This window comes from Siphateles boraxobius, unplaced genomic scaffold, assembly GCF_051911475.1.
Source record: "Siphateles boraxobius isolate OS27281-9 unplaced genomic scaffold, OSU_SipBor_1 22, whole genome shotgun sequence".
Lineage (NCBI taxonomy): Eukaryota > Metazoa > Chordata > Actinopteri > Cypriniformes > Leuciscidae > Siphateles > Siphateles boraxobius.
The window spans coordinates 34,528,144-34,540,370 of NW_027508833.1; the positions used below are offsets into that span (position 1 = coordinate 34,528,144).

The 12,227-nt window shown below is 38.3% G+C and overlaps 1 protein-coding gene across 6 annotated transcripts in view; it reads left to right on the forward strand.

Annotated features, from left to right (window-relative positions):
- Positions 1–12,227, forward strand: part of nhsl1a (NHS-like 1a) — a 152,534-nt gene that overhangs the window by 23,836 nt on the left and 116,471 nt on the right. For 2 of the 6 annotated variants that reach the window (XM_077239834.1, XM_077239835.1), the window contains exon 1: positions 4,194–4,980. The exons of 2 other annotated variants lie outside the window; for them this stretch is intronic. In XM_077239834.1, the coding sequence (XP_077095949.1) occupies positions 4,782–4,980 (199 nt within the window). In that variant the 5' untranslated portion in view covers positions 4,194–4,781. Of the gene's footprint in view, positions 1–4,193; positions 4,981–5,665; positions 5,903–12,227 lie in introns of those variants that run through there. 2 more of the 6 variants (XM_077239837.1, XM_077239839.1) reach the window with 2 other exon arrangements.

A 12,227-nucleotide genomic window follows, 5' to 3' on the forward strand; every position in this document is an offset into this window, starting at 1 on the left:
GCATGCGTCAGTGGAACCAGACGATAGGCTTAAATGTTTCCCGGCTTGACTGTTAAAAGCAGACGATTGGCTTTCCAGCGGGAGGGGCGGGACATGTGCATACAACCGCCATCTTTGGCTTTACGGGTTTTCCCTATATAGTTGTATTTAGGATGGAGGAAGTGGCATGTCTCTATATAAATTGTCTGTGCTCCGAACTCTGCTTCGCAGCAGTGGCGTAACTTTGTTTTAAAAAGTGGGTGGGACAGCTGTGTGTGCGTGTGTGTGTGTGTGGTGTGCTAATACAGTGCTAAATCAGATATATGTGTACAATAACATTACGATGTCCAGTGAAATAGGACATTGGGTTTAATTGGTCGTTTAATGAGATCTAATATTGCCGAGAATTGTCACGTGAACAAATACATAGATCCAACTATTTTATGTGTGGTAGAACTTTTGACGAGCATGAGGTTCTGGGTTCTAATCCGCACACATATCGTTTTTTTTCTCTCATCAAAACCGAAAATGTTCATCAGTGGTTGTATATCAAGTAGAGACACGTTTGTGTGCATTTTGTTTGTCCATGTGAAGACTGTGCGTGAGCACTTTGATCACTTGATTTCAAAAACAACACATTTCAGCGCTAGATCACCTCTTATTTAACAAACGAACAAAATAAATGCTGTGCTAGCTGGAGATGTTTTATTTATTTGTATTAGTACATCCGTGCCGCGAGATGTTTGGGGACATGTGGTGGGGGCATGTGGTGGGGACATGTCCCACCTGCAAATTACGTCTATGGAAAAATTTTAGGAGTGAGGCCGAAATTCAAGAAACTCCCATCAACCTCCAAAATGATGAGGAGGCCAAGGCAACCTTTCGGTCCTGTGGCTAGCCTGTCATGTGGGCCACATGGTCAGCGTTTTCTTCTTTTGTGGAAGAGGATTCGTCTTCTGCTCCTTGCTTTTCCGACGTCATTGTTGAGCAGGGGTTCAGTCAAGCGTTGCACATGCAGACGAAGTACCGCAGCCGTCTCAATTTGGTTACCTCAAGCTGACATCCTTGTGTCCTGATGTTAAAAAGGATAAGAGGAGAGGTCAGGGGGGCTTTTTTTCAAAAAAGGTTGAGGACCACTGGTCTAGTGGCACAACTTTTGCCCAAGCGTGTCAGAGGTTCTGGGTTGCAGTGGCAACGAGCACTTTGATTTAAAAAAGAACACATTTCAGCGTTAGATCACCTCTTATTTAACAAACGAACAAAACGAATGCTCTGCTAGTTAACTGGAGATGTTTTATTTCTATTGGTATATCTGTGCTGCGAGATGTTTCAAAAGTGGTGGGGACAATATTGACCCTGGCAAAAAGTGGTGGAGACATGTCCCACCTGTAAATTACGCCTATGAATACTATGTTCAGACGAGTGAATGTGTTCCTCAAAGCCTAACGTTAGCCTACCTAATAAGTTAACATTTTGTGCTTTAGTTTTTGTTTATATCATATTTTGTTTAGTCCTTTTAATTTCTGCTTTAAAATAGTAAACAATCAGCTGTATTTAGGTTTAGAATGTAATGTTTGTATTTTAACACTTTTTTTTTTTTGCTAATGTACAGCATCCTGCAATAGATACATTCACTATATTTGTTTTCATAGGCTTTAGCTATATTACACGTTGTTGAGGACAATATTAGGGCAGAACTTGCAATAACATTGTTTAAAATAATTAATTAAAATAAATCTTTAATGATATTTTTTCATCCGATTAATTGATTACCAAAATGATCGTTAGCTGCAGCCCGCAAAAAATGTTTCAGATATAATGTATTTTGTATGATAAGATATTTTTATTGGAAAACAAAATAAAAATACTGATTTATAAAATTATTTTTTGCACTGTGCAGTGAAAATTACAATAAATAATTATAGTATAATGTTTGTAATGGATGCATTGTAAGGCAATAAATATGTATATTTCATGGTATTAATGAATGAAATTAAATAATAATTTATACAAACTGTTGTGGCACATTTCCAAAAAAGAGGTTTTTAAAAAAAATTATATTACAAACATAAACAGAATCGACCCAGAGAAACAAAACAGAGGTGGATGACAGGTAAAAGTAGGGGCTCGGGGGTAAATTTGTCAGTTGAGGTCATTAGTTATGGTTCAACAAGTCCCCTTAATGTGGTTTTAATGGCTTATTAGTTTGCCAAGGCCATATGACTGGACTTTATGGTTGAAATATGCGACTCCACTGCTGTTGCTGCTGCCTTTTCCCAATTTAATCCTAATTGAAAACATCTGATCCTGGGGTTGTTTAGTCCTGCTTTAGTGAGGAAAGTGCCTTTCAAAATAAAGCCAACATTCATTTTTTGGAATGTGTATGTGTGGAAGGAGAGACTTGAATTCACTGGTTTATTTGGGTGGAGTCGACCAACTCATAAGTAAAACCGCAGTTGTGGTCTGTCTGGAAGAGATTGCATTTCCATTTCATTTAAACTTTGCAGTCTGAGCACACACTCATTGTAGAGATTCCAATAGTTACTGAAAACCATAAGCTTTATTAAATTTTATCCAATGCTTCTTTATGCACTGAAATAGAAATCCAAACTAACCTGATTTGCTTTTATATGTTTATTTGGAAACCTTTTTGCCAAAACTATAACCTAAAAACAAAATAAATTTTATTCTTATTTAAAATTAATGTTGTTATTGAAAAATACTTACAGTATATCTAAAATTGCATACTTAAAAGAGTGAAAATTAAAGTCAAGGATGCTGATGTGTTTTGTAGCAGGGTTCCCTGTCTGTCCCTGAAGGAAATATGGGGCAAAATGGCACAAAAACACTGAGCAAGAGTGAAAGTCTTGTGTAAACAGGAAGGTAGCTAAGCGTGTCGAATAAGCTTCTGTATCAGGTATCTGTTACAGCTCTGGCTTGATAGTTTTTGTCATGCCTTATCTAATGTTTTTAAAGGCTTGAATATCATGCCTGAATATGAGAAAAAGCTGCCTGTTAGGGACGTAATGATGTCTTGAGTTAGTGCTTGAGTGACATTAACAAATTTATTGGCTAAAATGAAGTATTTTTTAAGCAAATAGTATGTTTGGGTCCATAGCACCCTCTCGTGGCTGAAATATGATGACTGCTTGTCTGCATAGTCCTGATGTAAGGTAGATGATTAAGAGCTAGACATGGTGTACTTTTATGTTCTGTCATAAACAGAAAATATTCGAATAGTGCCTAAACTAATTAGCTACATTATTGTTTCAGGTTTTTATTCTGACATTATCGTAAATTCCTTTTTAATTTTAAAGCCATCATCAATTTATATGCATTACTGCGGAATTGAGCAGTACAAAATCGTGGCATTTAAGACTTTGGAACTGTTTTGGCGACATCACAGAGCGTTTTAGGGTCAGCATGTATTTTAGATTAATGCCATGTAAAGCAGTCTGGAAGATTTGGATTGCTCTTGATGTCAAGGCTTTTGGGAAACATTTGACTATGGGCGAGCTGATAATGCCAACTGGCACACATGTTCTCTCCATATCAAACATTCATCTCTTTGGTGGCGCAGATATGAGTCAATAGGAACATATGACCAGAGAAACTTTCCACCAGCAAAGAAAAATTATTTATTTTAGATGAATTTCACTAATTTAACTAGTTAAACTAAAACTAAAATATATGTCACTCTGTTTTCCATTTTCTTTTTGTCACATTAGCGACCATTTTAGTCGCTGCTTGGATCTCTGAAATGCATGATTTTTTATGGCATTAGCTGAATTATGGATCACATAAATATTTATTTTCTCTGAAGTTTTGGGCCTCCTAAAAATGTGTTTATACCTCAAGAGACTCTAGAACAAAGACAGAGATTGATGTATATTTTTTTTCCGAAAATCTACCTATCGGAAAGTGCTGCATAGTACCATCAGTGCAGCTAATCGGTCATTAATAAACAAATAACATTAAATGTCTTTGCTTTTTAGCCTGTTCTGTGCTGTATTTTTTCAGAGTACTGTCACTCTGTACTCAACATAATTATTCATTATTATAACAGACACACTATGTGTCAGGTCTAAGAGCTTTTCCTCTGTCCACTGTAAGACACTCTAAAGCAATTAATCTGCTTTATCTATTTATAGGGTGCATGTAGACCACGGCAAAAGTGTTGTCTTTTGAAGATTAGACAGAAGGAGTGTGAGAATCGTGTGGTTTAACCAGGAGCTGTTCGGTTTAATATTATTTCAAATCGCCTTGTTCATTGAGCAGCATAACAGATTAGTAACCAGTTTATTTTGCTCCATCTGAAGAAAGAGCATGCAAAAATCCTGCTGGAGCAGAAGCAGCCGTGCTGGAGGAGCAATAGTATGCACACACTCACACACACACTTGCTCACGCCAACACACCGACGTGTCACAGCTGGGGAGCAGGGGAAGTTCCTCACTTTATGTCCAAAGTTTCTCTTCGGACTTCCTGAGACTGCACTTTACTTGTTTGGAGTCAAACTCATTTAGACAAAGAAAGAAGAATGTATTTTTAGAGCTTAAAGGCATGTTGAATACCAGCACTGCTTGTAGTGGAGCGTATGAAGACAATTTCAACATCATACTTTGAAGCATGGATATTCCAGAAGGACCCGCCCTTGGTTTTTGCAAGCATGTTTATTATAAATCCCTCCATGTTAGAGTGATCTAAGCTGCTGTTTGCGTTTCGTAAGGAAATGTGGGACATTTGGAGACGTGCCTGACACTTCGGCTCAAGTCGGGCTTTTTGTTGGCGCTGATTCTTGGAGATGTGGGGAGAGAGAAGCTTTCTGAGGTGCAGGGAAGGGCGGGCAGAGGGCAAAAGACACCCTGTACCTCGAACCCTTGGTGCCCTGGGTCTGTCTTCTCTGTCCGAGCAGCGTGGACACTTCTTCCCCTGCCACAGAGAGCACCTGGATGCTGATGATGAATATGATGAGTGGGTTTACACACCTCTTCATCGCAGAGGTATGGACACTCATCTTTCATTGTGTTTGTCTTTTTGTGATAGTTCCGTAATATAGCCTTTAAAATATAAGAGAACTCCAGCAGGATGTAAAACTAAACGTTCCCAGCAACGTGATTGTATTTACCTTGTGATAGTGAGGGATTTCCTTGTGAGGAGTCCAAGATTAACAGTTTGATTGAATTAGTCAAGCCATCTGATTTAATCTCAGTCCACAGTCAACACCAGCTTTTTAGTTAAAGTAAGACTGAAATAGCATTGGGATACCAGTTAACTTTACTGCAATGCCGTTCTAAGTTATTGTGCTTGAATTCGGGTTGATTTGATAAATGTTGCTTGAGGAAGCTACATCTGTAGATATGAATCGGCTTTCAGGTCTATAATCAGAATCACTAACTGCTGTCAAAATGCATCACACAAAGCATGTTTTGTGTGTTTTAGCTATTAGTCTAAGCATTAGCGGCAGATGACAGCAAAGGACAATGACCTTTTATTTCTGTAGCAAACAATTGAGTCGAGGGGATTTAGCTATATTTAACTTTGTGTGTGTCAAAATAGAGAGAGAGAGAGAGAGAGAGAGGGGGTCTCCCTGACTGAGTCAGTCTCTCTCTCCCGCAATCTCTCCACCTCTCTGTCCTTTGTCCTGGAATAGTGTCAGTCCTGTGGAACGGCAGGAGTATGTTGGGATTGGATAACACTTTCCCAGGGCGCATGAGCTGGCTGGTTGCCACCGTGTGTGTCTGTATACGTGGGTGAAACCGAGGGAGGGGGTTACAGATAGTGTCTATAAACCTGTGTGAGTGTTTGTGCTCTGGAGGGACGGGGGGGCTGTGTGAGGACAGTGCGCTCCGAAACTCTTGACACACTTCCCAGAAAATACCAACACACAGTGGGAGAGGCAGGAGACCATGTTCTGTCTGAGAGGTAAGTGACAGACCTTCAAAACTGGAGGAAACAAAGACAAAGAACTGCTAGGAGGCACAAGTTATTGCAGTTATAGAGTGCAACAGTTCCCTGGTGGAAGACAAAGGGGGGGGACGGGGAAAAGAGTGGGAATCTGTCAGAAAAGTTACAGTGACCATGCCAGAGGTTTGAGGTGATGAGAAAGGTTGTTTATAAGGAAGGAGGAAACTTTTATCTGATCTGTCTTTAATGTGAGCTCTACTGAGCAGTGATTGTATGGCATATTTGTCTTTAGAAATGCAAGTTTGAGCTGCAAGTGTTGCAGCTTTGTCATTCTTTGTGGTTTTGGCTCTGTGCTGGTATTTAGTGATCCTCATTTGATCTTTAAATAATGTATACAATGCTTGGTGTTCGGTTGAAAGGAATTGCTCAGTTATAAATGGAAATTAGTCATCATTTGCTTACCCTCGTTGTTCCAAACCCGTATGACTTTGATCAGCGGAACACGGAAATGTTTAAAAATGTGCTGGTCTTTCTTTTCCGTGTAGTTATAATGAATGAGTACATTTTTAAGCTTTAAAAGTATCATAAAAGTTATTTTATTATGCTTTTTATCAGTTTGGAGCTTGATAGCCCCAGTTATCCTCTACATTTATTATGTGGAAAATAGTGGCAATGACATTCTCGAAAATTCATCTTTTGTATTAATCTGAAGAAAGAAAGTCATAGAGGTTTGGGACAACATGAGTAAATAATGACAGACTTTTGAATTTAGTAGCTTTTTGTTTTGTGATGTGTGTGTTTGTTTTGGATGGATGATCAGGTGGCTTGTGTTCTTGTTCACCCTCTTTCTTTTTCCTTCTTCTTTTTACTTGTCTGTTGTTTTGTGACTTTTTGTTATCCAGTGTATTCTTCATATCAAGCATAAAAAATCTGCCCAGCATGGTGACCTGATTTTCTTTGCCAGTTGTCTCCTCTTTCATTCACCAGTGACCTGAAGGTCATGTTTTGAATGGTCACATTGGTATTTTGGCTTTATGTCATGGCTGATTAGTTCCAGTGATTTTCAAAGTGACCTTTTTTCAAGTACTTTTTCTGACCTTTGGTAGTATTTTGATTGCAGGATCAAATGAAAATAGCCAAAAATTGGACATTCATTTAACAATTCTCAAGCTATGCTGAGAAGGCTTGTTGTCTCAAGTGTTATAGCTCACCATTTGTAAGGTTTTAAGTCAAACATTCAGTTATACAATTTTTTTTATTTTTTTAACAGTGATTTGGTATCTTGGTTTCAAACGACAGTAGTTCAATTATATATATTTTGAATTAACCCACTGAAATTAAATTCTATCCCAAAACTATATTTTAAGTTAAGGCATTTTTTCATGCTCTCACATTTCACATATTTTCATTTTATTTTTATGGAAACATTAGATATTTTATTGCTTGTAATATTTTTGCTGTTCCACTGAATTTTTCTTTTCATAATTGTCTTATGGTTTAAATTTAGCTCAAAAGTCAATAATAATGGCAGGTTTGTCACAACCCCTATACTGCTATTGGGGCATGTTGTCACAAAACTCAATGTGTGTTAATTAACTTTATTTTTTTTTATTGTGGACTTGAGTAAAAAGGTGTGACAACTAGCCTCAGTCTCCCTACTAAAATTCATTACCATACTTTAAATCATTTATGTTGGTTTATTTGGTTCAATTATGTTTTTTCTTTCAGTATTTTCTTCAACTGATGGATTGAAATATATATGTGATTGATAATATCCACTAAACTGGCCTAAAGCATACTTCATTGTTCAGAGTTGTTTACAAAAATCTGGTGTTTGCAGCAGCACCATGAACTTGGATGCATTCAGCCAGTAGCTGAGGGCTTTTTTGCAGGTTGAGACAGGCTTCTGCTTTAAAATCAAGCTCCAAAACAAGTGCATTCATATCACACCAGCAGTGCTCCTTCTCTTTCCATAAAAACCCTTGTGAATTTTCCTTTTTAAGCTAATTGTATACCAACACACTGCACACTTGCATCCAAGTACGTCTGCTCTCGTAAAGTAAAGCAGCTTTATGGACTGACTTGTCGGAGGTGTAATCGCCGGGTGCAAATGCATGCGGTGACCCACAACCCACAGGCTTCTCTAAAAGTGTCACATGATGGAGAAACGGTTTCGCAGCTCCCTAATGAACAGCTAAAAGAGCATTCTGTTAGTCAGCTGCTCCTCAGGTCTTGAATAAAAGCAAAGTCCTTCTGAAACTTAAATGAGAAGTGGAGAAGACTCGTGGGAGGCAGGGATGGGTATTTTGTGGAGTGTAATTTACTTTAAGAGCCTGAAAGCGCTCTTCTGTGTAAGATTTTTTTAAATAAATGAAGCTTCCTTGACCTAGATAAATGTACCCGCCTCCCTCTCTCTTCATTTTACTCTTTTCCAGAAGAGCCGAAGCAGCTGATTGGATGTAATCCAATCATTGTCTCGCTCATTTTGCGATCCAGCCCAAAGGAACAATCATCCCATCCTATCTTTTCAAGTAGGAGGATTTTTACGTTGTTCTTGCTTGCTTTGGATTGAAGATGCAGAAGTCTTATGAGCATCTCAGCTGTCAGGATAATGATTTTTCCAAATCTCTAAGTCATTATCCAGACTTAATTGTTAAAACACCTGGATTTGAGTCTCATGCGAGCATGAATGTGCCATTATACACTTTTTCCCGTTTCACACAAGGCATTCACAGTTCCTGTGACAGTTATGAATCGTGAACATTAGCCAGTGTTGGCTTTGAGCCTGAAGAATGATGGCCATTCCACATATGTCAGCCCCTCATGAGGGTCTCAGTAACTAGGCGTGTGCGGAGCCGACCCTCCCTTTCACATTAGTGGAATTCTGAGTCTGATCCCTGTAACATCGTGTTTGGCCTGCACATATTTTGAGGGTGGAGATAAGCAAAGAAAGGCCATTCTTCATTTCATAAACCCATAGCGGACGATTCTAAGATGGAACCATTCAAGGGAGTTAATGATTTTAATGTTGAATCAAAGTCTCAGGATGTTTTGGCATTCTTTAAAATTCTGTGGAAAGAATGAGGGACATTCAAAACATTAAGAGATTGACAGATGGCTGTATTTGGAAATGTAGTCCAAAAGCCCCCCTTAAAGTTGACAATGGGTTCCTCCTCTATGATACTTCTTTGTAGGAGTGTGTGATACACAGCATCTGCACTCCACAGATGTCTTTTGAAATCAAGTTATTTATTGGTTGGAAGAATGCTGTGCACTACTGTGTAGTAGTTACGACATTGAATGTTCACATAGAGGTTCACATTGAATGTTTCACAATCCTCAAATTTACTAACAATAATGTACTGTATATGCATGTTGCAGTCTAGCTGAGAACACTGGTGGTCTGAATACTGGAATTGAGAGAATGCCATTAACAGCTTTAAGTTGGTATTCCAATAACTATAGAAGAAATTTTTGCACATGGATGTATAGCTGGCTATATAAATAAACAAATGGCATCTGAAATATGTGCATATGTGTGCGTTCTCCTTTTGGTTTTAATGACATAAGCAGATAAGCTGACATAAACCCCGATTTGAGATTAGGGATGTACCAATCTTTAAATTCTGGCCAATGAGATAAGCCAATAATTTCATGTCATGGTCGATATTGAATTTTTACAGTTTTTTTCTTCTAAATAAATAAATGAAATGTGAAAAACTAAAACCCAACAATTTTAAATGCTACATGAATTTACAATGGTTTGAAAAAAAAAATGTTTATTCATTTTGAGATGTCCCAGGGCTGCCCCAGACGATGACCAATTGTGGTGATTTCTGTGGTCGTGTCAGAACTTTAGCATGATCATACAGTGTGGTACTGTATACACGCAGGTGCTGTGCATATGCTTTTATTCACTTGTAGTATACAGGATATTAAATGATGGGCAACTTCCCACACAACAGCTCTGTCTGATTAAAGTCACGTCCAAAGGACAGAGTCATGACAAAGGACAGAAATGATCCAAATGGACACAACAATGGAGCCGTGCACACTGAGTTGTGCATACTGTCTCCTCCAGCAGGTGCCTTTGGCAGAATTTCAGGGGCTCCATAGCAACCATTGTTGAAAACCTCCAACCTTGTGATTTTTGCACCCAAACTAGCAGGGGTTCGGGCAGTGCCGACTTGCAGCTAGTGGGGGCGCACAATCTCTATTCAGAGCCACTGGTTTGTGTGATTCCTTGGAGGAACTAATCTCAGGGGCCATTTACACATCGTTTTCAACTAGAAATGGAAAACTTTTTATGCACTTTGGCCGTTCATTTACATGACAATGGCACTTAGGGGCCTGAAAACGCAAACGTTTGGAAAAGGGTTACAAAGTGCAAGTTTTTGAAAACAATACCATTATCTATACCGTTATCTTCTCCGTGTAAACTACAAAAACGATTACGCCATGCGCATGCATATTACATGTTCCGTCTATAGGCGTGTAGTGTTTCTTTACAAAATGACATCGCAAACTACTGGCCTAATCTGCATAATGCACCATCCGGGTGAATGGGGCTTGTTTTGACAACGTTGTCATCTGTACGTAAAAAAACTTTTCTGTTTTTAGTACATCATTGTCATGATTACTGTACGTACCCTAAGTTTACTCTTCTGTAGAAGGAAAACGAAATTTGGAAGAAAGTGGGATTATATTAGGTTCACTGTAAAAAGTGATCAGTTGACTTAACTTAAAAAAGGGAGGAAACCTGTTGCCTTCAAAATTATTGGAACATAATTTTTTTTTTTTCAATTACACATGTAGTTTATTTACTTAAATATTTCAAGGCAATGGGTTTCCTCATACACTTTTTTAAAGTTAAAGGTGCATTGTGTAATATTTAGGAGGATCTGTTGACAGGCATGTAATATAATATTCATAACTATGTTTTCAGTGGTGTTTAAAGACCTTATATAATGAACCGTTATGTTTTTATTACCTTAGAATGAGCCATTTCTATATACATACACCGCGGGTCCCCTCACATTGAAATAGCCATTTTGCGCCAACATGTTTGTACAGTAACCCTAAATGGAAAAACCACTACAGAGCGTGTTTTGTCACTATATTGTTCTTCTTGCAAAGAAGCTACCTAAATTCAGCAAATAAAACACTGACACAATGATGAACAAGTAACAATCATTTTTGCAATGACATAATGTTTTACTGAATAATTAGGTAAACTTAATTTCTTAATTTATCTTTGTAAAGAAACCTTATTGCTTAACTGGCTACTCTGCTGTCTCAGACGACATATTTTCCTGTCGGCCACCGTAACTTTTGTTGGTTGCAATTTGCAACCTCACCACTAGATGCCGCTAAAATTTACATACCGGTCAGAGCCTGACTCCACCCACTGGCAATATTTGACAAATGCTGGAAAAGTGGGCAGAGCCCTTATTTTAGGTTAATAATTTTATATTTAATTTATTTTAGGGTTTAGTTACCCTTTAAGTCAACTGATCACTTTTTACAGTGTTGCTAAATTTGTTTAGCTGCTTCGTTCACTCGCCGTATTCATAATGTACACAAAAATGAATAAACCTCACAAAAAGTGCTCGATTTCTGAAACTATTATCTCTTAGTTTAACAAATTCGCACTGCATCTTCACAAATGCTTAACTGCATAACTGTTCATTAAATTAAGTGGATCCAGATGCTTTGCAAACCAGTGAGCAATGACCACACAAACACATACTTTACTTCTTGTGACAAACAATGTTTCTGGGAAAGATACTTAGAAAAGTCTCCCCATCACAGCGGAAACTTCATTGAAATGTGCGTGTTACTCATTTAGGTTAACATAGAGCCCAGGACGGACATTCATCCAACATTTGCTGCCAGGCATGTTAAACGATAAGGCTACATTTATGTGATGTGTTTCTGTGAAAAGCTCTCTCTGGGCCAGCGTGTTGTTTGTATGTAAGTTTAAGCTCCTGGCATGACAGATTCTGGTTGCTGGTATTCTCATCTGGTCCAGTTCTTGCCTTTGGCGGTCATCCAAAGAATTGAGCTCAAGGGTTTAGATTAGCCTAGACCACGGATGGAGTTTAATCAGATGTCATCACGATAATATGCATGATTATATTATATACAGCTTGTCCATTCTAAGTGCTGAAATACAATATAGGAGTGTTTTGTTGATCTATTTGGGTGACGGTTCATTTTCCAGCCCCAGATTTTTCACCCATCCTGGGGCTCAACAAATTATCTGGATTTAGACGGTTGCATTTGCTAGAGATAACCAAGTACAATACCCTTTCTGTCTGACTATCTGTTGGTCATACTGTAT